The sequence below is a fragment of the Ixodes scapularis genome, unplaced genomic scaffold (assembly GCF_016920785.2).
Source record: "Ixodes scapularis isolate PalLabHiFi unplaced genomic scaffold, ASM1692078v2 PGA_scaffold12__126_contigs__length_90152505, whole genome shotgun sequence".
NCBI lineage: Eukaryota > Metazoa > Arthropoda > Arachnida > Ixodida > Ixodidae > Ixodes > Ixodes scapularis.
In genome coordinates, this window is record NW_024609838.1 from 32,232,370 (window position 1) to 32,255,497 (window position 23,128).

Genomic DNA, 23,128 nt, shown 5'->3' on the forward strand with positions numbered 1-23,128 from the left:
GTAGGCAGTGCTGCCAGAGTAACAAATCCTTGGTCAGCAGAAAGATAAAATTGAACTCTCCCAACTAACGACGTATTCGTGCTCTGACGAACAGTCTGAATACGAGGCGAGAACTAAGCCTCATCCATTAGGTAAGGCCGTTTAAATAATGGTACGAACATATTTTAAAATTGATTGCGTTGACCCACGCGTGTAGAAAAAAAGAAACAGGTTATTCTCTCGCGTTGCATCTGAGAAGCCAGCAACCTCAGCATAATCCTTTTCTCGGTGTACTTCGCCTCTTTTTGTCGAAACCACAACTTGAAAATATAAAAATATTAGCAATTATCTCTGCTAAGCTCTCCGTTATCCCGTCGCACCGGAAATGATCGTTCCTAACAGTTGCTCGTCCGTCCAGAACAAACTCGAAGTATTTACTCTGTTTCGTTGTTTCTAACTACCCTTCTTTTAGAGTATAACCCTTTCTTTAGGACTTTTTTTAATTTTTTCATCAACACCTCTCCGTCCGTCGCAGCCATTAAACAACGGACCCTGTGTGTGTGTGTGTGTGCGCGTGTGTGTGTGTGTGCGCGCGTGCGTGCGTGCGTGCGTGCGTGCGTGCGTGCGTGCGTGCGTGTGTGTGTGTGTGTGTGTGTGCGTGTGCGTGTGTGCGTGTGTTTGTTTGTGTGTGCGCGCGTGTACCGGTGGGTTTGTGCGTTTGTATGTGTGTGTTTTGCATGTGTGTGTGAGGTAGAGTCTGTTTGTGCATTCGTGTGCGAGTGTGTCTTCTGTGTCTTCGTGTGCCTGTGTGCCTGTGCGTGTGTGTCTGTGTGTGTGTTTGTCTGGGGGGAGGCTGAACTACATTTCTCTTTCACCTTACGATGGACCACACGAGGGACAAGCAATCCAAGCCAATCCAGTGCCATTTCAGTATCACGTGACCTTCGGCAGGAGCACATTGACGCGCAGGACGCCAGATCACGTGACGTTCATGCAGCACTAGATTGGCTTCCACGGCTCATACCGTCATCCACTTTACATCGCAATATACGACGGAGTACTGTATAGCCCGCTTTACAGACTTTTATTTTAGTCACAATATTTAATAAAATACATATATAAGTAAACACGTATTCGTTTTTTTTTCCCTCGCTTTTTTCTGGCGTTGAACGATGGTAGCGCAAGTTTGTTGGGACGTAGAGGAACTCAACCGTGCGCGGAGCACGCACGAAGGCAATTTAATTCCGCAACTACTCCGCCGCTCCGACTTCGTGATCTCGGTTCGTCTTAAAGCAGCCGCTGGCCGGCAACTCCGTTTCGGCTGCCCGTATTTGCAATTCCGAAGAACAAATCCGAAGAACAAAACTAGAGAGATATACATACAGATTCGTTACGCGTCTTTTTATACGGCGGTTGATGAGCTCCTTTCGCTTCCTCTTCTTCAATTTAGATGCGTGTGGCCGGCTTTTAAATCGGTGTGTGTTTTTTTTTTCTCGAAATTGCAGTTTTTGTTATCTTAGGAACACAAAACAGAATTGCGCATTCGTGTCCGTGTTTCGGGGTTTATTTATTCTATTTTTTTTATTATTATTCTGTCGTTTCCTCAACCCTGCAATTGTTCTGTTCCACGTTCGTTTGTACAAGTTGGCGGTTCTTGTGTTGTTTTTTTCATTGTATTTTGTTTATTTGTGCCTCTTCCTAATTAGTGGAGTCTAACAAGAGCATTCATAGGGACGAGAGAAAGAGAAAGAAAAAAAAAAAAACTTCTGAAAGCTTATTTTGGAAAAAAATATATGTTTTTTTTTTTTTTTTAACGAAGTGTTTCGTTTATTTTATCGGTACTGTATTAGACTATGATCGACCGTTTTCTATCCTTTGTTACTGGAATCCATAAAGACCACGCTGATAACAATCGGATTACTTGACGAGCCAATGAATAGAAAAGTAACATGTTCAAAACATACATTTTTTTAACAAAAGGAAGCTTTTTTTTTTTTTTTTTAAAAGGGGGGCAGTATTGAGACAAAATCAGTGATGCAACACGAGAGCAATTTTCTAACGAGCTACTCACGATCGATGCCTTTATCTCCCCAGATTTTGTCGCTATATTTAAATTAAATATTTATTTTTTAAACGTTCATTTTCTTAATTTTTTTTTCTTAAAAGGAGGTGAGGTCTGCATAGAAGCTCATAAATTAAAAAATTGGCCACGGCGAACGCAGTTGCCCAATTAGGAATTTGGACACACTTTTTGAGCATTCTGGAATACGGATTGAATAAGCAAATACTTAAGGGGGCACTAAACCACTTCCTGCGATAGTCTATTTATGATCATAACTCTGTCTATAAATTCTCAGCATTGTTAAAACCAAACATTACATTTATGCGATGTTTAAACAACTTTACACCAGATGGCGCCATCGCACGAGGAAGGGCAAAGCCCTGCCCTTCCTCATGCAACGGCGTCCTCTGTTTTCTGCGATCGTTCCGAGGTAATCGATATTTTGATACCGATTATAACAGAAAGATCGTCCACGCAATAATGTAATGTTCGGGTTGAGTTAGGACAATAACTAGACTATCGCATCAAGTGGTTTAGTGCCCATTTACTTCCGCCGTATTGGTTCGAGTTCTTGCAGTCACGCCGCGGGTCTGGGTTTAGAAGACTCTGGCGCTTCAGGTGGTGTTGTTGAAGATTCGCTACGGAAATACCGCACAAGCCCGAACCGACGTCGGCATAACCAGTGTCTGACAAATTGATTTTTGTTGCTAGGAAACTAAGTTTTAAGGCACCGTAATTGGTACGGGCCCGTGTAGTTGCAGACGTTCTTTTGAGTGATGGAAACTGATATCAACTTTTGATATCGCTGCAGTTCAATTTATGGTAGATTCATAATGAAGCTCGAGCATAGTACTTTGTTACAGCGCTTGCAATTACCGTCTTTTAACTCGATATGTGCTCATTGAGGCAACCTAGTTTGGAAAGGTCGTCATATAGTTCCGCGTTCTGTGTTGATAATTGATCCCAACTGTGAGCACGCGATGGCAAAGGCAATGTGGAAGATTATAATTTGAATACACTTGCCAATAATTCCATTGTATCTCACTGAGACAGCCTCATCCTATGAGGCCGATTAGTGTGTAATGCGGACAGCATATGTTGAGCTAGAAACTGTAGCTTTTAGTTTGGTATGCTGCTCTAATTAAACATTAGACGCACATAAGGTTTTGCATAAAACAGACGGCTTCAAACCCATACCCGTTTCTAATTCTCTTTCCAAAAAAGTAGGAGTGATTTTAAAATTTCACACTGACATCCCTAGTTAACCGCATGGGGCCTTGAGCAAGACAGACGGGACATAGCAAAAAGTCCATGATTAGTGCACTCTTTCAGTGCATCCCAATATTTCAGAGCACCACTTTGTGTTCTTCCGGCTTCAAAACATGTTCGCTCTTATAATTATCTTCCTAGCAAAATTGAAGCAACTATAGATGGCCTCCGTTGATATCGCACCAGCTGACATTGGGAAGGCCTTCATGCTGAGGGCATATATTCCGGAGCGTACCATTCGTATCACCAAATTTGTTTTCGCTCAGCAGGAACAAGTATAAATGACCACCAGCATAGCTCGTCGCCATCGCGTGCAAGCAATGCAGAGACGCTTTGCAAACGCGCCAGATTTCAGCCGCCATTGCTGACCATTATCTTATCTTACCGAGATACCAAGCCACCGAAGCGGGCTTTGACGAGACTCCACAAAGGCCAATGCTGGGGAGAAGGACACAGTCGGAACTAAAATGGCAATAACGTGTCCGGCTATGGTAATGACAGAGCGAAGCGATTAAGAGGAAACAAATACTGAAGGTGGTCATGGCGGCACCCATGCACAGTTGCTGCAAAGCCCAAGACCTGTTCCAGGCAACCTAGCAATAGTAATTTCCTTGTCACTCTTCAAACAACCCGAGGCGCGTTACCTTGCAGGCAGATCTTCTCAAAGTAAGCCACGACCGGGTTGGCCGTCAAGGCTTGCCGGTTGTCTTCGGCCGCCGCGGAGAGCCAAAAGGCAGTCTGGAAGTTGCCGTACTCGATGGTGAAGGCACGGCACCGGTCCCCTAGCCGCTGGCAGTCTCCGTAAGCGTCCCTGACGACGCCGACGGCGGAGCGCGTTGGAATGCGCTCTCTCGGAGCATACCTGCATGTAACACGTCAACGTCGAGCACGATTCGAAAGGAAAAGAATAACTTTGGCGCGTCCATAAGCTCCATGTAGATCGCAGGCCTCCTCCCCTTTCCTTCTCGCATCTTCTTTCTCCTAGACTGTCTCACTCAAATTGAAGTATAATTTGGATGACAAAATCCGATGTGTTCCCCTTTTCATAGAGGGTAAATATGAAAGTTAGCTCCACTCATGCGAGGAATTTACGCAACTCTGAGCTGAGCCAAGGCCACGCATACTTGATAGCGACCGCGACATGACAGAACATGACTTGTGTCCTAGGCTTTAGCGATCTTAAGTGGCCCAGTAGTCTTCAAACCCTCGCATCTCAGTAGAGGTAATTCATACCTAAGGTCATGCAAATCCATGTGATGCATACCCGGTAGTAACCGCCACATAAATAAAAAATAAAATGTCCCCTTAGGCTTAAAAAGTATAAAGCGCAAAAAGCAGCAAGGACAACGACAAAGTAAGACGACACGAGGTGCCTTTTGTTTTCTTACTTTGAATTGGTTCTTGCAGTTTTTGGCGCTTTATGATTCTTAAACTATAAACCAGCCATCCTAATTAACCCTTGGTCACCCTGGCCCCAGAGATTTTAGGCGACAAAGTGGTTCCCAGCGTAACGGCCCCTTTACACTTCTAATTTCCAAAACACTTTCTGAAGAATGACCTTACCTCATGTCATGGCCGATGGTCTTCTCATAAGTGTACTGGTCATACGAACAGTACCTCGGCGGCGGATAGGGGCTGTGACCCGGATAAGGGGCAGGTTTCTGCGACGGATATGACGTGGTTCCTGGCGGCGGCGGTGGCGGCGGTGGGTGTGGCTGTGGCTGTTGATGCGTCGGTGGATACGGCTGTGGATACGCGGGTGGATGTGAGGTTCCCACCACGACACCATTGTTGTTATTCCTGCCGTCGTCATCCAGGTGACAGTCCTTCTCTGCGTAGAGGGCGCGACTCCGGTACTCCAGAACGATAGGCGAGACGCTCTGGCGGCTGTCGGCGGACAGTAGGCACTGCGGAGGACCTAGGGTGCCATGTTCCACGTAAGTGTAGGAGCGGCAGTTGAAGTCTGGCTCGCGGTTGCATTCCATCTCGCATTGAAAGGTGGAGCTGACGCCGTGGACCACGCGAGTGATGTGGGTCATGTAGACGTCTCGCTGGATGGGGGCATACGGGCATGAAGCTGTGTCTGTAACGTTGAAGGAAGGGAAGTCTGTTACCATTCCATATAGGCTCATGGCCACAAAACAAAACAAAATATCGAGGCTCAGTGAGATGCATATACAAGTCACACTCTGGATTAGTTGACACTGCTTTATGTTTATTAAGAGGTGTAACGTTTAGTAGGGTGATTTCAGATAAGATCGACCAAAGGATGGCTAGTCGACATTTTCAAATCAAGTGATGTTTTTATATGTTATTGTCTAGTGTCTGGTATGAACGAATCCAAACTTAGTTTTGACTAGAAAAAATACTTGGGGACAGGAAAAATCGTAAGGCATGAGGTGGTGGACAGTTGCATTAACGCGCACTGATGGAGGGGGCCCGTTTGAGAGTGAATAACTAAAGCGATAACATTAGGAGAACTCTAATACGTTTTAGGCGCAAACTATGGGTATAGCTTGCTTGTAATGTAAAGTAATCATATTTATTTAAAATTTATTTATTTTTCTAAAAATTGACAAACATGCCTGCTCGAACGACAAATGGCAAACTTTGGAGGTCTGTATCTCCTGAAATAATTTAATAATTATGATATAATTTGCAGATATTATTCTACTAATATATAGCTAATACTTAAAAAATAACTAAGGTATCTGTGTGATACAATAGTTAGGATATATTTAGTCAAACATGGAAAAAAATCAAACAAAGAAATATTCCGATGCAAATAAAAAAAAAAACACCACCCTCGATTTTTTTTTAATTTAGGTAACCTGTTATACTCTATTTCGGCATTCATTTCCATTAAAAACATGTTGCATCATTTTATTGAGAAAGAAGATACAACTCCCCAAAGTAGGGCCCTTTTTCAAAGCCTACACTTAGCAGTGTTTTATACAAGAACTGACTCTGAGTTCCAGTTTCATGAAACCAACACACATCTTTTATATATTTTTATTCAGATGAGGCCAATGATAACTAAAGAAATCGTTCACACACTTAAATTAAGGAGAAACTACTGTGTACAAAGAGGTATCATATTACGGACTAGTGATCCGAGAAAAGATCATGCAGCCATCGGCCACTAGGAACTTTGTTTACTTTATTCTCCTGCGACACTGTATGCTATTCCCTCTTCCGCTCTACCTTCATCTCTCTCTCTCTCTCATATATATCCCTGATATATATCCAGAACAAAAACATGTTCAAGCATTCCCTTTCTGCGTGGTAGTGTTCTGTGGCTAGCAAAAATCATTTCCTCGCTAAGCTCACGATTATGGCAAAATAGTTGCCGGAAACCGCAGACGACACTCGTCGCTAGTTCTGACAAAACGGCCGATACAATCTTTTTTTCGCATTTCCCCGCTCGCTGTTAAGGACAAGGGGGTTCGCTTCAACCAGCAAAGCATGGCCGCCGACGCCTGTTTACTGAGCAGTCATGCCTGTCGCCATCTCACTCGCTGGCGTCACGGGCGAAAATATCAGGCACAAAGGGTCACACCAACCGGCAGCATTATTCCCAAATACTCGAGCCTCGCGTAAATACATAGAGTGTAAACGCTGTCGCCATGTTATCGTAGTAAGACCGCCCCCCCCCCCCCTCCCCCAACGGGGGACTGCAGTACGCGACGGCGTACTAACACAACGGCGACGATATCGACATCGCGGGCTCCGAATTTCCCCATAGCTCTACTCCACGGGCATTTCTCGAAACGCTTGATATTGTGTACGCCCGCCTGGAAGGATTTCAGGCGCGTAGTTAAGATAAGGCGGTTCTCCGCGACAAAAGAAAGCAATTTCACAAAAGCTTAAAAGCGGCGGCGACGCGTGTGCGGTGAACGCTTGTAGTTTTGGTGTAGACAGGGTGTGTGTGTTCTCGTTGTTGACACCAGCCGGCGATAAGGCACTGCAGGCGGTAGCTCAGTACAGCAAGGGCTAATCCGAGTGACCATCAACGTAACCCCACCGCCAACCCCTCGCGAAATGGTCGCCGACATGGCTCAGGCTGTGTCATGAACCACGTGGTAGAAGCTCGGGTGCTTTCATATCAGCGCGTGGAGGGACGACAGTGCGATTCCGTAAAGTCTTTTTCGAAGGCCGCTGACCACAATTTTTTGTCTGGAGACTTTCCCTCTTTCTTCCTTTGACGTGGATCAAGCTTTGCCGACAGCCTCAGTTGTGACCTCTCTTTTCAAATGTACGTTTGCAGTGAGTGAGCTCCTCAGCCTCGGACTTGTCACTTGTGCACCCAGTAGTTCTTTCACTTGGCAATTATATGCCATCAGTTGGGGTTTAATTTCTATTATTTATGTATACATTATGAAGACGTCCTGGAGCTCCGAACGAGTGTTTTGTGCAGATTACTTTTGCAAACACAAAAAGACTATACCAAAGCAGCGGAATTTTCGAAGTGTTGGCGAGTTGGACCTAAACTCGTTGAAGCAAATTCTTCCGCCTGACTGTTCCACCAAAGTGAGTGCGACGCACTACCTGTGCTACCATTGCTTCATGCGCATCACTAAGGAGATCTCGATGCGAAGCTCAGAGCAGTGCCCTGACATATTTGTGCCAGCTGAAGAAGCAATTGAAGATCTAAATCGCAGCATACTACCTACAGATGTGTCGCCGCTGAGACAACCAAGCGTCGTAAGAAGTCGGGACAGGCCTGCCTATGTCAAGAGAAAGCAGACAGAACTGGAGCAGGTTGCTGTCAAGAATATACGCTCAAGGCTACGTATTGCGTACGACAGGGACGCACCATCGGGGTCGTCCGAACCAACATGCTCCACATGCACTGAGTGGGTGGACAACTTTCGGCAGGCCTTTGAAACCGCCACCTCTCTCCGGGAACGTTGTCAACTGCTTACACTCCTGCCGTCAACACTGACGAAGAATGAGGTTCAAAAGATGATTCCACAGGCCTCAATGTACCTCATCAGTAAATCCCGAAAACTCAAGGAAAAGCATGGCGTGTGGTATGAGCCGGATCCTTACACGAGGTGCAAGGTGAGCCCTGAGAACCTGTCTGCTGCCCTAGAGTACTTCACGAAAGACGAGCTACAATGTTCGCGCCAAAGTCCCAACCAGAAGGACGTCATCTCTGTCATGCTCAACGGAGAGAAAACGTTCGTGCCAAAGCGCTTCATGACACGCTCAATACGAGAGGCCTTCCGTATATACAAAGCCAAGCATCCCGATTCCGGCGTTGGGCTAACGAAATTTTGTTCGTTGCGCCCTAGATGGGTCCAATGTATTCCACACCAGGAAGTGTGCGTTTGTGTGCGCTGCGCCAATTATTATCTTTGTATTGCCGCTCTAGAGAACGTTACAGGCTCAACATTCAACACTGGTGAAATGAACTCGGCATTTCTGTGCGACCCAGCAACAGAACTGTGCCTTCAAGGAGACTGTGATCACTGCCCAAAAGGCCAGTTTCTTACACTCCAGGAACTTGATATCCCGGAGGATGAAGAGATTGTGCTTGCAACATGGGAGTCCGGCGACCTTGTGAAAAAAACTTTGGAACCTGAGACTTTCCTAAAAGTCATCCAAGTGACGGTTGGAAGTTGGGTACTTCACAACCATATCCGGCAAACGCAAGGTAAAGCGATCTACGATGAAAAACAGTGCATGCAACGCGGGAGCATTGTCTTTCATTTTGACTTTGCTGAAAACTGGACCATCGTGCTTCCTGACGAAGTGCAAGCATATCACTGGAAAAAAAAACAAGTTTCGATATTTACATGTGTAGTGACGACAAGAAAATCTACAAACAGCTTTGCCATCATCGGTGAGGACCTGTATCACGACGCCGCTCACGCTTGCTTGGCTCTAGAAAAAGTGAAGGAGTGGGTTGAAGACAACGTTGCGGTATACTCGTACGTGACGTACGTAAGTGACGGCGCCGCCAGTCATTTCAAGAATCGCTACCAGCTTCACCAATTTGCAAGGGACGATTGCCCACAAGCCCAGTGGTTATTTTCTGCATCTGGACATGGGGAAAATGCATGTGACGGAGTTGGCGGACTCGTGAAGCACCAGGCCACGCTGAACAACCTGAGAGAACGTTCAGTAAGCGCAATTCAGACGGCCAGGACAATGGTGAGCGTTCTATCAAAGAAACTGAAAGGCGTGCATCTTGTATATCCGGACGAAAATGAGGCTGTTCGGTATCGTGAACAAAAAAAAGAAGAGTGGCTGACGGTGCGCGCCTTCCCTGGCATTCAGTCTTCGCACGCGTGGCGGCTCAGCAAGTCATCAACAGAAGGGACCTGTGACGTATATGTAGCACGGACAGTCGGATCTGCTTGGAAGCAACTTTATTAAATGGGCACAGTGAGGAAAACCTTAGCGTAAAGTGCCAAATTTGATTTCCCAAGGACTGCTCATTTTGAATACAGGGACATCTTATTTATCACATTTTTCTTCACGGGGTATTTAACCTACTGTTTTTGTTGGTGGTTACTAATAATTTTTATCTGATCACTATAAAAAAAATCCCAAAATGTTATCCTCGAGCAGGATAAAATATATCGGCTTGCCACGATTCATTCATACACCGAGAGCATCGAAGCTGCTCCAGTTAGGCACTATGGCATCCGTCACCTGAAATTGTTTGTAATCGTAAATACACAGCCAACCTAAATATCTTACTATTATATCTTTGTTTTTGTGTGTGGAAGTAAAGTTATTTATTTTACTCTAGATGTAAAATATACCGGAAGGTACAACTTCACACTGCATCATCTTTTCTCAAATCATTAGTCTCTAATATGATACCACTTTGTACGCTTATGTAAAATGCTGTATATAGTTTCTCCTCCCTTTTACTGTGTGACCGATCACTCTTTTTATCAATGACCTCATCTGAATAAATGTATATAAAAGATTTGTGCAAGTTTCATGAAACTGGAACTCAGAGTCACTTCTTGTATAGGACACTGCTAAGTGTAGGCTTTTAAAAAGGACCCTACTTTGGGGAGTTGTATCTTCTTTCTCAATAAAATGATGCAACATGTTTTTAATGGAAATGAATGCCGAAATAGAGTATAACAGGTTACCTAAACTTTAAAAAAATCGAGGGTGGTGTTTTTTTTTATTCGCATTGGAATTTTTCTTTGATTTTTTCCCATGTTTGCCTAAATATATTGTAACTATTGTGTCACTCAGATACCTTATTTATTTTTTCAATAATAGCCATATATTAGTAAAATAATGTCTGCAAGTTATGTAATAATGATTAAATTATTTCATGAGATACAGATTTCCAAATTTTGCCATTTGTCGTTCGAGCATGCATGTTTGGCAATTTTTAGAAAACTAAATAAATTTTTAATAAATATTATTACTTTATATTACAAGCACGTTGTACCCATAGTTTGTTTGTAAAAAGTTTTAAAATTCTCCTAATTTTATTGTTTTAATTATTCACTTTCAAACTTGCCCCCTCCATCAGTGCGCGTTATTGCAACTGTCCACCTCTCCCTGCCTTACGATTTTTCTTGTCTCCAAATTTTTTTTCTGGTCAAAACTAAGTGTGAATTCGTTTATACCAGACACTAGACAATGTCATATAAAAACATCAGTTGATTTAAAAATGTCGACCAGCCACCCTTTGGTCGATCTTATCTGAAATCACCCAGTAGGAATTGCGCTGTTCACACTAACATCAGTCCTAAAACACAGGTCAAACAAATTAACAAATTGAGGATCATTTGGCTGTTGGATTACGGACAGTATAACTCTCATGTTTCATATTGGTAGTTAGAAACTTTAAACGTATTTCAAACTTCAAAACAATCTTTTTTTTTATCTGTCTCCTGAAGAGTTCGCCTATTTTTCTATTATATTTTTGCGTAGGGTGTGTGTGTGAAATGGTGAAACGACTTTCATATAACCTATTAACAAACATTTGAACTTACCCGGCAGCATTAGCTGTACAATTCAAAAAGGAACGAAGAAAACAATTTTCTTCAGATCACTTTACTACTATGTCTGAGTACGAACGTAATATACCATGACATAATAAGTAATGGCATTAACAAACGTTCCTTCAAACGGCCAGGTCCATGTTGAACCAGAAAAATATCATCCTGCATTTCGAGAAAAAGTACAAAACCTCTACTAAGTGGTTTTCGATACTCACTGACTACACATTGGTTCTCCAAGTAGTAGACACCCCTGCCGTAGATGAGACGGGCGAAGCGAGAGTTTCTGTCGTCCGAATAGAGGCGACACTCCTGGAGGTTTACGTCAAAACTGGCCGCCTTGCACTGGAAGCGCCGCTCTTCGAAGCACCGCCGCTCGCAGTCGTGGAGGCTGATGAACCGCGTCACTTCCTTGGGACTCACCCCGCGCAGCTCCTGGTCCACCATCCTCTCGAAGGACCAGAGCTTGTGGCAGGAAACGGCGGCTGCAAGACGACAGGAGGAAGTGGACACATGACTAAGGTCTAACTCAAAACAAATCAGGGCCTGACTGTCCATCTTTCAGAAAGAAGGCCACCATAAAATAAATATAGTTATATGTATACCGATATGGTACGTACACCGACGATCAAAGGAACGCAGGGGATAATGCGGAGCGAAAGTTCGTCTGCTCCTTGCAATGATATCAGAACGCCAAGCTCTTATTGGCTGATTGAAAGAAATAGTGGGTGGACCTCAAGGCATCTAGCATTGAGGTCTACCCACTATACTTTCAGTAAAAGCCAATCAGAAATCGGCGTCCTCCTGACGTCACCCTAATCCCTGCGCAAGAAGCAGACGACTTGCTCTCCGCATAGGCCACTCCCCGCGTTTCTTATCAGTCCGTGACTATACACATTACGCATAATTTTTTAATGTCACAGATTGGCTAGCATAAACATATCAAACTAGCTCTGATTCTCGTTCAGTTATACTTACAGAAAAGGTATTCGCAATGCTGAATACTGCTTACTTTGATTTTACTGCTGCGACAATTACTCCCTCATTTTATTGCAGCACTGTCTGTTCCTTTGCCTCGCTAGCGACGAAAAGGGGGTTTCCTTTTCTAACTCACTTCAGATACAATGTAACTTAAATCGTTTCTAGCTGGCGCTTACATGAAGTGGAAATACAGGCTTGATCTAATCGTTTCTGTCCGGTAGAAAAACAAGCTGCGGGCAACTTCCCTATCAGTACCCGGATTTGATTAGTTCGGTATTTTCGCCCTTATCTGTAAAGCAAAGCCTCCGTTAATAGTCCTAGTTTCTAATGTTCTTAAAAAGAACGCTTAAATTAAAGATAGACCAGCAGCACGCGTTTAACTCTTCTTTTTTAGGACGGGCGTCACCGTAGTCGTACGGGGACGCGAAAAGCAGAATGACAAGGGTCTTCTCATGATGTTATTCATTATGGTGTCAGAAGACTACCCAATCAATCTTTTGCTACAGCGTCGCATATATTTTTTTTTTAATTAAGTAGAAAAACGAAGCTGCTCGAAGCATAAACCGAAACCGGACTGGGGAAGAAGAAGAGATAAAAAGAAGGAGAGAGTTGGCGGAAGCCACGTGGCTGTGCAACTTTTTTTCAATCAACATATTTGCGGCTTTTTTAGAAGCCACAAGAAATGGGTGTCATATTGTTTTTTTCTATTTTTGATATTAAGTGTGTGCCTTCGATGATCCAGAACTTTGATTGTCCTTGTTGACTGTGTCTAAACCATAGAAAAGCGGTACGTGACCACAGAGAAGAGAGTGAGCCCGACTCAAACCGGCCTGTTTTCGATTGGCGGTTTTCGGGCGGAAGGAAAACGAATTTCGAGTCGCAAATTCTGTTTTGGGAAAAGGGCTTCCATATGTCATTTACAGATAAAGGTCTTGGCGAGCATAAATACCCTGCCAGTGCCTTTTTAAGTGGAAGGACGTCTGCTTCTTCACCAAATTTTGGATGGAAGTAACACATGGATCCATCTCCCAAGTATAAATCTGCTGCGTACACTTCATGTTATCAACTATCAAATACTGATAATCTCAGCGAAGCAATATTGGTATACTTTAGACATCAAAATCTAAACATTATGTCAGATATTTGCTGCTTCGACTGAGGATAGATACGTTGGTGCTCCTTCGGCGTTTCATATTTATGTGAGGTGTACCATCGGAATACTTGCCTTGTGAAAATAACATTTTCAGACCCATTATTAGTAGTATAGAAAATGAGAATTCTGGACCATCCCCCATAAAGATATAAGACTATGCCTTGTTCATAAATCGTTCCCATCATATCTTCTCCCTTCAAGTCAACTAGACGGTACTACAGAACACCGCCGCTTAAAACTTCCTTTATTCATATCCTGTTTCGCCGTATCCGGTTTCCTCTGGACTCAGTTCTTTTAGTTGATTTAGTTGTTCCTGCTCTCTGCTGAGAAACGAACACGATAAGTCCATATTAAAAACTAACTGTATTAAGTAAAACGTTTTTGATTTAAATAAAACCATTTAAAAAGCCGAAAAATTTTATTTCATAAAAGGAATCCGTCATACAAGACCTCCCGCTCAAGGACCTGAATACTTTGGCTAAGGATTTGAAGATAACAAACGCAAAGAAGAAATAAAATGAGCAAATAATCAATGAAATCATTAGAAACGATGACTACGAAATATTTCGCCCTCTTATTTCGTATTTAGCGAGGTTTATTCGATAAACCAAATCGAAAAAAAATACAAAAGAAGATATACAGTGTGTACCTCCTGTTACTAGATTAATCCATCCTACAAAGACCTACATAAACGAAATTCAAAATGATATCAACATTTTAAAGTGACAGCAGAGGCCCTTAAAAACAATGTGTATGACTTACACTATGAGAACTTTGATTAATCCTCAACCATTAATGAATTCCTCGGGTTCATCAGAAAAAAGGTCATGTGAAAGGTACTCGAAAGTATAACATTAAAGACGAAAACTCGTGTAAACATTCGTCTTGATGTTGAAATAAAGTGAAAAGTCCAGAAAATTCGGTATGGTATCATCTTTCCGAAGATCGATATCATGGACTGGTAAAAAGAAATTCCTAGAGTTTATGATCAAATTTCAAGAACGTGAATTAAAAGGATCCGGATGGAACTTTCGAAAATAAATTGGAATGAATACGGCAGTCCTAAACGTCAACCATTGAAAGGGGCAGCAGACATCTTCCTGCCAGATTACATAAAGGCTAAAGGACTGTAATCAATGTTCAAAATAAGTACAATCAATGTTTCATGTGGGCTCTGTTCTTAGCATTATACCCAGCAAATGATCACATTCATAAGGTTTCCAAATATGAGGATTATCAGAATGAATTAAAATTTGACGTCATTGAATGTCCGGTCTCACCCAAAGATTGTCCAAAGTTTGAAAGACAGAATAAAATAAACATTCATATGTTTGTTCTCGATGGCACCGTAGGTGCACTCTACAATGGGAAGATAACTGATTATAAAAATATAGTAAACCTCCTATCCTGTAAAGAACATTATTGTTGGATAAAAAATCTAAGCAGATTAGTCTCCCACTCAAAACATAACGGAAAGATATATACATGCGAATGAAGTATTTATCAAACCACGAAGGGGATATTTTGAATGACCTAAAGAAATTGGTAAAAATAACGGAATTTGAAAAGGCGTATTACCAAAACCTGGTTATATCGAATTCAATACCCATTCTTGAAAACTCAGACCCGTATGCTATCAATGCTCATTTAAATCGCTCTTAGCCAATGAACGACATTGAAAAAAAAACCAAGATCACATACGACACAGTTTTGGAATTTATTTTGTCAGTGCTTACAATAGTATGAAGGTTCCACTGTATGTTTATTGTGGTAAAAAGTGTTACAAAGCTTGTTTGTGTGAAAGTATTACGAATATTGCTAAGTAAATTAATTAATTACTGGTGGTAAACAAAGAAATGATTTCTTTAAACAAAAATGAACGAGAAATGCACGATAATGCCCTTAAATGCTACATATGTCTAAAACCATTCAAGGATAACGATGTATACGATCACTATCATTGGACTGGAAAATATAGAGGCCCGGCCTGTGACAGTTTTACTGCAAATTATCATGCCTCAAAATTTATTCCAGTTTACTTTCATAACTTATCTGGACGTTACTGCCATCTATTTATAAAGAAAACCTAGGATATTTCAAACCAGATTGGAAGCTCCTTCCAAGCAACGAAGAAAATAATATATTCTCAGAAATAGTAAAAAATCAATTATAAAAAACTAACTGAACTAAGAGTTTTGATAGTTTTAAATTTATAAATAAAAGTTTGAATTAACTAATTTCAAATTCAAGTAAGAAACAGTTAAGAGGCCTCCAATATCTCTAAGACGACATCCTGTTACAAAAAGGATGAATTTCCATACGATTGCATTTTTAAGGGTATAATGAAATAAAATTTCCTTTAAAAGATAAATTTACAAGTAGGATGACAGGATATGAAATGAAAGACGAAGAATACTAAAGAATACTTTATAAAAAATATTGCAAAACACCAGGAGAGTACTTTTACCTGAATCTCAAACAGGATGTTTTATTACTTTCAAATGTATTCTAAAAATTCTGAGATGTTTGTTTTGAAACATAATAATTAGACCCATGTTGGTACTATACAACTCAAGTTTAGCATGGGACGCGACGTTAAAGTTGACTGAAATTAAAGTTCAAAGATTACAGATATGGATTTCCTTGTGATAGAAAAGAAACAAGAGAGGGAATGACCGATGTAACACACAGATATGCGGAAGCAAATAAGAAATATCTACCAGATTACAATCCAACCAAACCATCAAACTGTCTAATGTATTTAGATGCAAATCACCTATATGGATGGGGTTTATCCCAACCGTAACTATACGATAACTTCGAGGTCATAGATCATTATGAGTACTTATCAAAAGAACACGGTTACATCATCGAAGTCGGTCTTAAATATTCCGAAGAATTACACAATAAACAATCATTTTCCATTGGCCCGAATTAAGTCAACAAAAAAAATTTCTTGACCTTAGAAGATAAAAAGAAATATGTTGTTCATCACGTGGCCTTAAATAAATATATCAAACTTTGAATAAAAGTAACGAAGATACACAGAAAACTTAGATTCAAAGAGAAACCTTTTATTAATGATTACATAGGCCTAAACACAAAACTACAAAATAAAAGTAAAAATGTCTTTGAAAGAGATTGTTTAGGTTAATGAACAATGCCGTGTACGGAAAAACGATGAAGAATGTCAGAAACAACTTCTAGACATAAATTCAATTCTAAAAAAATTAAAGAAACTTGTTAAAAAGTATACCTCCAATTTATAAAAATATATAGTGAGAATGTGGTTTCTATTCATTTTCACAAAACAAAACAAAAATTGATGATAAGTCAATATATATTGGAATGTAAGTCCTAGATTTGTAAAAGACCTTAATGTACGACTTTCACTACAATGTTATGAAAAAGAGATACAGACAGAGGATAAAGATTCTCTATAAAGATATTGATAGGTTCATATACGACATTCAGACTGAAGACTTCTACAAAGATATGAAACAAATGAAGGAGTATTTTTATATCTCTGATTATCCAAGATATCATTAACTATTTTCCGAGGATAAAAATCACAATTGATAAGTTTAAAGATGAGTTGAATGGAAATGTCCTAATGGACTTTGTGGCACTTAGACCAAAGTGTTATTGTTATAAAACGATAATTCAATAAAGTTACAGGATTGCCTTAACATATCTTCCAGTAGCCCCCTACAACCTAATCCCCAACTTATCATACGAATATGTTTTATTTGTTTTTCCCCTGGAAATGCAAGTTTGTTTAATGAGATAAACCATGTTGCTTACATCTTATATCTTTGTAAACAAGATCTCCCCCAAAATAGTTCAAATGGTATTTTTCTAGAGGCTAGCTCAAATTTACCTACATATGCTATAATATGATTCCTGATAGAGATACATTTGCAGAGTTTAAACTGAAAATACAAAATGCGGCTTCCAAATGAGTTGAAAATGAATTAAATATTCCAAAACAAATCAACGCTGAAGGCATTTACAATGACTTTAAGAAACACGTTAGTCCAATGGTAAAACAAAATGTACAAAAAAACATAATATGAAAGTTTACACGGAGGGGGATTACTAAGAAATAAAAGAATGGGTAAACAACCAAAAGTTCTTCGTAATCATCTTCTCGCATGATTTTGTTTTATCTTATAAACGAACTACTGGAACTTACGAGAGACAGAAATGCCTATTACAACTGATGAACGTCATGATTTTGAAATCGTTAGAAATTCAAATTACACAATAAAATCTGAAAACGAAGTAGAACTCGTGTTCCAACATCAGGAAAGCTTTTAGGTTTTCCAATAATGCTACTTCAATGCAGACGAAAGATTGTTAAAAGTGATGATACAAATCTCAGCGATGCTTATATTGCAAAATTTGTTATTAATATTGGTGCGAATGCATTTTCAGAAATTAGGTTTACTGTTAATGATAAAGAAATCGAACATAATCTTTCTCCTGATTTCTCAAGATCTACAGCGACCTCCGAGTTTTCGTATCCTGATATGTCTAAAACATATCAACTACGCAAATATAAAGTCATTGTAAATGCCCAGAAGACTGTTACTGGTGTTCAAGTAAATACAAAATATAACAAAGGATTCGCCAAGAAATATGTAATCACCAAAAACTCAAAGATTGTCGGATTATCTGTAAACGTCAGAGAACAAATAATTTTTTTTTCAGAACTGATAAAGCATTTCAAGGAATGACATTTTAGCTAACTCTAGCTAAAAATAATTACACAGACATGTTAATAAACACTGGAGGAAATTACAAAGTTCTATTTGCAGGCTATTGTTGAAGATTAAATAGATAACACTCAACTTGAAAACTGGGGTTCTTTTAACCGAACAATTAAAGAGTACTGAGATTGCATAATATAAATGAGAAAGTTTTAAAACCACTAAACAATAGGCTTTTATAATGCAGAACACAGCATAGATTTTCCAGGAATATTATGTAAAACAAAATATATTAATATTGTTTTTGAGAATATTTCTAGAATCAATTCTACAACTGGAGACAGTATATGTTTGATCCGTAAGTATAAAGTATAAATGTAGAAGTAGACTACCATAGATTCTTTCCAATTCATTGTGACTTCACAGCAACCTATTTTGTTATTGATGATGCCTATAATGCATTCTTGGAAGCCGGATTTATTACTGTAGACGAAGATCGTATATACCGGGACAGTTGTGACAAAATGAACATTTGCAAGTCTCTATGTAATATTCTGTTTCTAGGTTACAAATATACCTACGAATGCATTCGAAAATGCTCTTTCTCAGTCATGTACATGCTAAACTGCGAAGTACTCAGGCTACAAGGCACAGAATGTATATGATGTACAACAGGTACGTAGCCAGGGGGGCCACGGGACCCGCCCCCCCCGAAATCTGCCATTTTGCTGGGACCTCCTCTCCCCCCTCCCCCTCATACAGCATTTTGTCATAGGCGGGCCCCCCCCCCCCCCCCCCGAACCAAAAATTCTGGCTACGTGCCTGATGTACAAGATTGATAGAAAACGTAATGTAATTATCTTATGGTAAAACCATCAAACAGATGTAACTTTACCTGATGGTGTTTGCCGAAATATAATATTCTTTCCTTACACAATTCTATATCCTGAACCCTGTAAACCAATCAGAAGATCCGGAAAAAAAACTGAAGACCAATTCAGAAAGAAGAATAAAAAAATACGAATTGATCCGAGTGCTAATTTCACAAATTCTAGATAGTTTCCTGCTTCCAATAAATTCAAAAAACTAAAGAAGGGTAAGCTTGTGGACATTCAGTAAAACACATTTAAGAAATCAAAAGGCTCAAGAAGGTGGTTTTTTGCCAATCCTTGGGGCCTTAGCCCCATTAGCACCCAGAGCCCTGCCACTTGTTGTCAAAGGAACCTTAAAAGGAGCCGCAACGGCTGGAGCTCTGAAAGCTGTTGAGAAAATTGCTGGTCAGGTTGTTAGGATAATTGATAAGAAAAACTAATAAGATCACCACTAAGTTCTACAGATATTAATAAGATATTAAAACAGAAGTCAGAATTTAATGGTGTATGTCCCCCAAAAAGATATGTTGCCTAAATAAATAAACAAGTTTGGTGTGATAAATAATAATTTTCCATTCTCTGGAACTCATTGGGTTTGTTATCTTAATGGCCTCAAGTATACTGAATTCTTTCATAGTTTGGTCTACCAGTTGCTAAAGAAATATTAAATTATCTGGGAATAAGTAATTTTTATTGGGTCATTATTGTATTCACTGTACTTAAAATCGTCTAGGGGTAAGACACAATATATCATACAAGAAATTTCATCAGATCCAAAACATAATGATAAACAATTGATTCGATCTTTTTTTCCTTATTAATAAATGGAAGAACTTGAGAAGAAAGCATACGTATTCAGAAGGTCCTTTCATTATTACCAGAATTTATCTGGAGTTCTAACTTTCACTAAGATTTCTGTTCAGCAAGTAGATTAACTGCATTTGTTTTCCTTCCCTTAGCTGGTTTGATGTCAAGTATTTTACCCGTTCATGCAGTTGAGTAAAGTTTCAATGTACATCAAAAAAATCATTTAATTTCTTACAATTTTTATAATGAACTTCTAAAACAGACAAAATGAAATTTTTTCTGAAGTTGAGGATAAGAACAGGGAAAATGATTTCATAAAGTAAACCAAATATCTTGCTAGGAAGAAATATATTTAAAAAAATGAACGGGTATAAATGTAATGGACTTCAAAAACATTTATTATAATCCAAGAAAGTATTTTGCACTAAATGATCCTCAAAGAAAGCCAAACAAATCAATTAAAGAGGTTAAAGAGTTAGCTGAGAAAAAATATGTATATACAAAATTCAAGCAAATTATAAACAACTCTGAAAGACTTAGAGTTATCGTTCAAGGAATAGATGATCAATGGCAAGCTAATCTTGTTGAAGTCAAATGTTATAAATATCTTGTAACTTGTATAGATACATTCTTTAAATATGCATGGGAAATACCATTAAAGAAGAAAACAGGTGAACAAATAACTGAAGTATTCCTTGAACTATTCCAGTCAAAGAGAATACTCAAAAAGATACAAACAGATAAATGACCAGAGTTCTATAATAGTAAAGTACTGAGATTGTTTCAAGCAAAAAGAAATTAAACTTTTTAGTACTCATTCAGAATTCAAGGCATCTGTTGTCGAAAGGTTCAACAGAACATTTAAAAAAATTAGAAAAGGTTCAGAATTCGCAGGCTTTAGATAAAGTCGTTAAAAATGGAAGACGTTTACAATTCTCTGTAATGCCGAATCAGAGCGCAGCTCTTGAGGAGGAAAGGAGGGTACGTAGGGGAGGGTATGCCCCTTCTCCCCCTCCCCTTCTCCTCTTCTGCTCTCCTCCTATTTAGTGAAAACTTTCGCTAATTTCCCGCTAATTTTAGCGGGGAAATTTTTGAGCTAAATTTAGCGGGGACATTTTTTCGCTAAATTTAGCGGGAAATTTTACCACTAATTTTAGCGGAGAATTTTTTCCACTAAATTTTGCGAGGAAATTTTCCCGCTAATTTTCCGTTAAATTTAGCGGGGAAATTTCCCCGCTAGTTAGCGGGAAAATTTCTCCGCCACATTTAGCGGAGAAAATTTCCCCGCCTAAATTAGGCGCCGTGTGACGTCACCAAGGTGACGTCACACAGGAATCACTAGTGACCCTCGTGACGTCACACGTGACGTCACGTGTGACATCCTTATGGGAACGCCCCATATTGCAACGCCCGGTTACGCTGACGCCGACGGCGAGGCGACCCCGCTCAAGCCGGAAACGGGCGCCGAAAAGCTGCGCTCGAAAACTGTGATAATCCTATCATCCATCTATTTCAATGACTCCGACCAAAGCCGCATTAAAAAGAATGAAGGGGTTTTCCGAAAAAAATTGTATCCTCCATCGAAACGTAATAAAATGCCGAATTTCAAAGTTGTTGGTATTGCAAGATTACGGAAATACAAAGTTTTTTTTTTTTAAGTTGTACAAACAGTATTATACAACCAAAGTATTTCGAATAAGGGAAGTTTTTAGCGACGGTGTTCCGTATTACCGTCTAGTTGACATGAAGGGAGAATATATACTGGTAACGATTTATGAACAAGACATGGTCTTATATCTTCGTTGTAACAGTCGTGGGTCTTCTTTGAAACAGTCAAGGTTGGGGGAATGGAGGATGGTCCTGAACTGAATGGTGCTCTCGCGCTCTGTAGGTTCAAAGAGACGATTAAACATAGCGAGCTAGTCAAACCTTCTTTCAAGGGAAAGCACCACATAAGGCAGCGCCGTTAGACTAGAACTAGCTAGGGCGTCCAAAAAAAAAAATTCCTAACCATTACTGCCTTAAAATCCCGAATGATCGCCCACCCACGGTGGAGAGACAAAATTCAAAATATAAAGTTGACATTCCTTCGGGAGGTGCCGTTTGCTCAGTATTTTATGGCAGGCTGCCACATGCATTTCGATAAGTAAAACATTTAGATGCTGTTTTTTTTTTTTTTCAAATTACTTCATTGCCAAAAAAAAATAAAACAAATGGCGTTACCAGGAACACAGATGCCCTCGAAGTACGTCTTTCCTGGACTGGGTCTCAAATGCGCCGGCAAAGTGCCCGAGAAGTACGTCGCAATGTAGCACTCGTGGCGGCGGTAGTCGATGCTGAATGACCTGCAGTCGTCCCTCTGTTCGCAGCGCAGGATGCACTCCTTGGTCATGCCGTCTGCCGGTGCCGTGAGCAGAATGGGTCCTGGTCTGGCGGCCGACTCGAAGCCAGACACCCTTGCGAATGTCAGCTTGTCTCCAGCACTACAGTGGCGTGCTGAAAAATGATTCGTCAATATTAGACTAACTTCAAGCAAACGGGTATCAAAGTACTTATTTGGCCGAAAACACGTACTATAAAAGACTATCATCTTATGGAAGATGATAGTCATCTTGGAAGCAATCAGAATGCGAAACTATCAACCCTACTATATAAAACAAAACAAGAGCCTATTTCTGGTTGTTGTTGCTTTTTTTTTTTTTTTTTTTTTTGCTTTGAGATTTGAGGCAGCGAGTTTACTAAAAAAACGTTACGTGTTTCGAGGCTTTTATATCAACTTCTTTCTCTAGGTAATATGTTTCTATGAGGGTGTGTCCTAACCTGTCATAATATTTGTTATCATCTGCAAAATCTTATAACAGGGGTGGCCAAACAGCGACTCGCGAGCCGCATGCGGCTCTTCGCGAGTCCAATTGCGGCTCACGGATCCTTAGCAAGCGTGCCCCCCCCCCCCCCCCCCTGTGTCCCCAAGACGAAAAGAGTTCTAGAATTTAAGGAAGAACTCACATCCTTGGCCAGCCTTGTACAACTCTACGTATATACTGCTGGACTGCTTTTTGACACATAGATGTGTCCAGTGACCCTGTTTTTTTTTTATTGTCCAAGAATGAATTTCGACCCGTATAACGATAACGGGCATCAGGGGCAGTGGCTAGCTGGCGAACCATATATTCATTTTTGCTTAGCGGTTGAAGAAACGTCCTGCTGCCTCGTGTTATTAGTCGACAACTATACTTCTCCCCTTTGCAAAGGACTGTTCCCTCCATATATCGTTTCCTGCTAACCAGCCCCCCCCCCCTTTTTTTCTC

At 40.4% G+C, this 23,128-nt stretch overlaps 1 protein-coding gene across 1 annotated transcript in view; it reads right to left on the minus strand.

Annotated features, from left to right (window-relative positions):
- LOC8043364 overlaps window positions 1-23,128 on the minus strand; it is a 72,981-nt gene that overhangs the window by 30,450 nt on the left and 19,403 nt on the right. Inside the window, exons 8-12 of the mRNA XM_042289174.1 lie at window positions 22,032-22,316; window positions 13,226-13,236; window positions 11,514-11,760; window positions 4,874-5,393; window positions 3,955-4,172 (exon numbers count right to left, since the gene is read on the minus strand). Of these exons, the coding sequence (XP_042145108.1) occupies window positions 3,955-4,172; window positions 4,874-5,393; window positions 11,514-11,760; window positions 13,226-13,236; window positions 22,032-22,316 (1,281 nt within the window). The remainder of the gene's footprint in view (window positions 1-3,954; window positions 4,173-4,873; window positions 5,394-11,513; window positions 11,761-13,225; window positions 13,237-22,031; window positions 22,317-23,128) is intronic.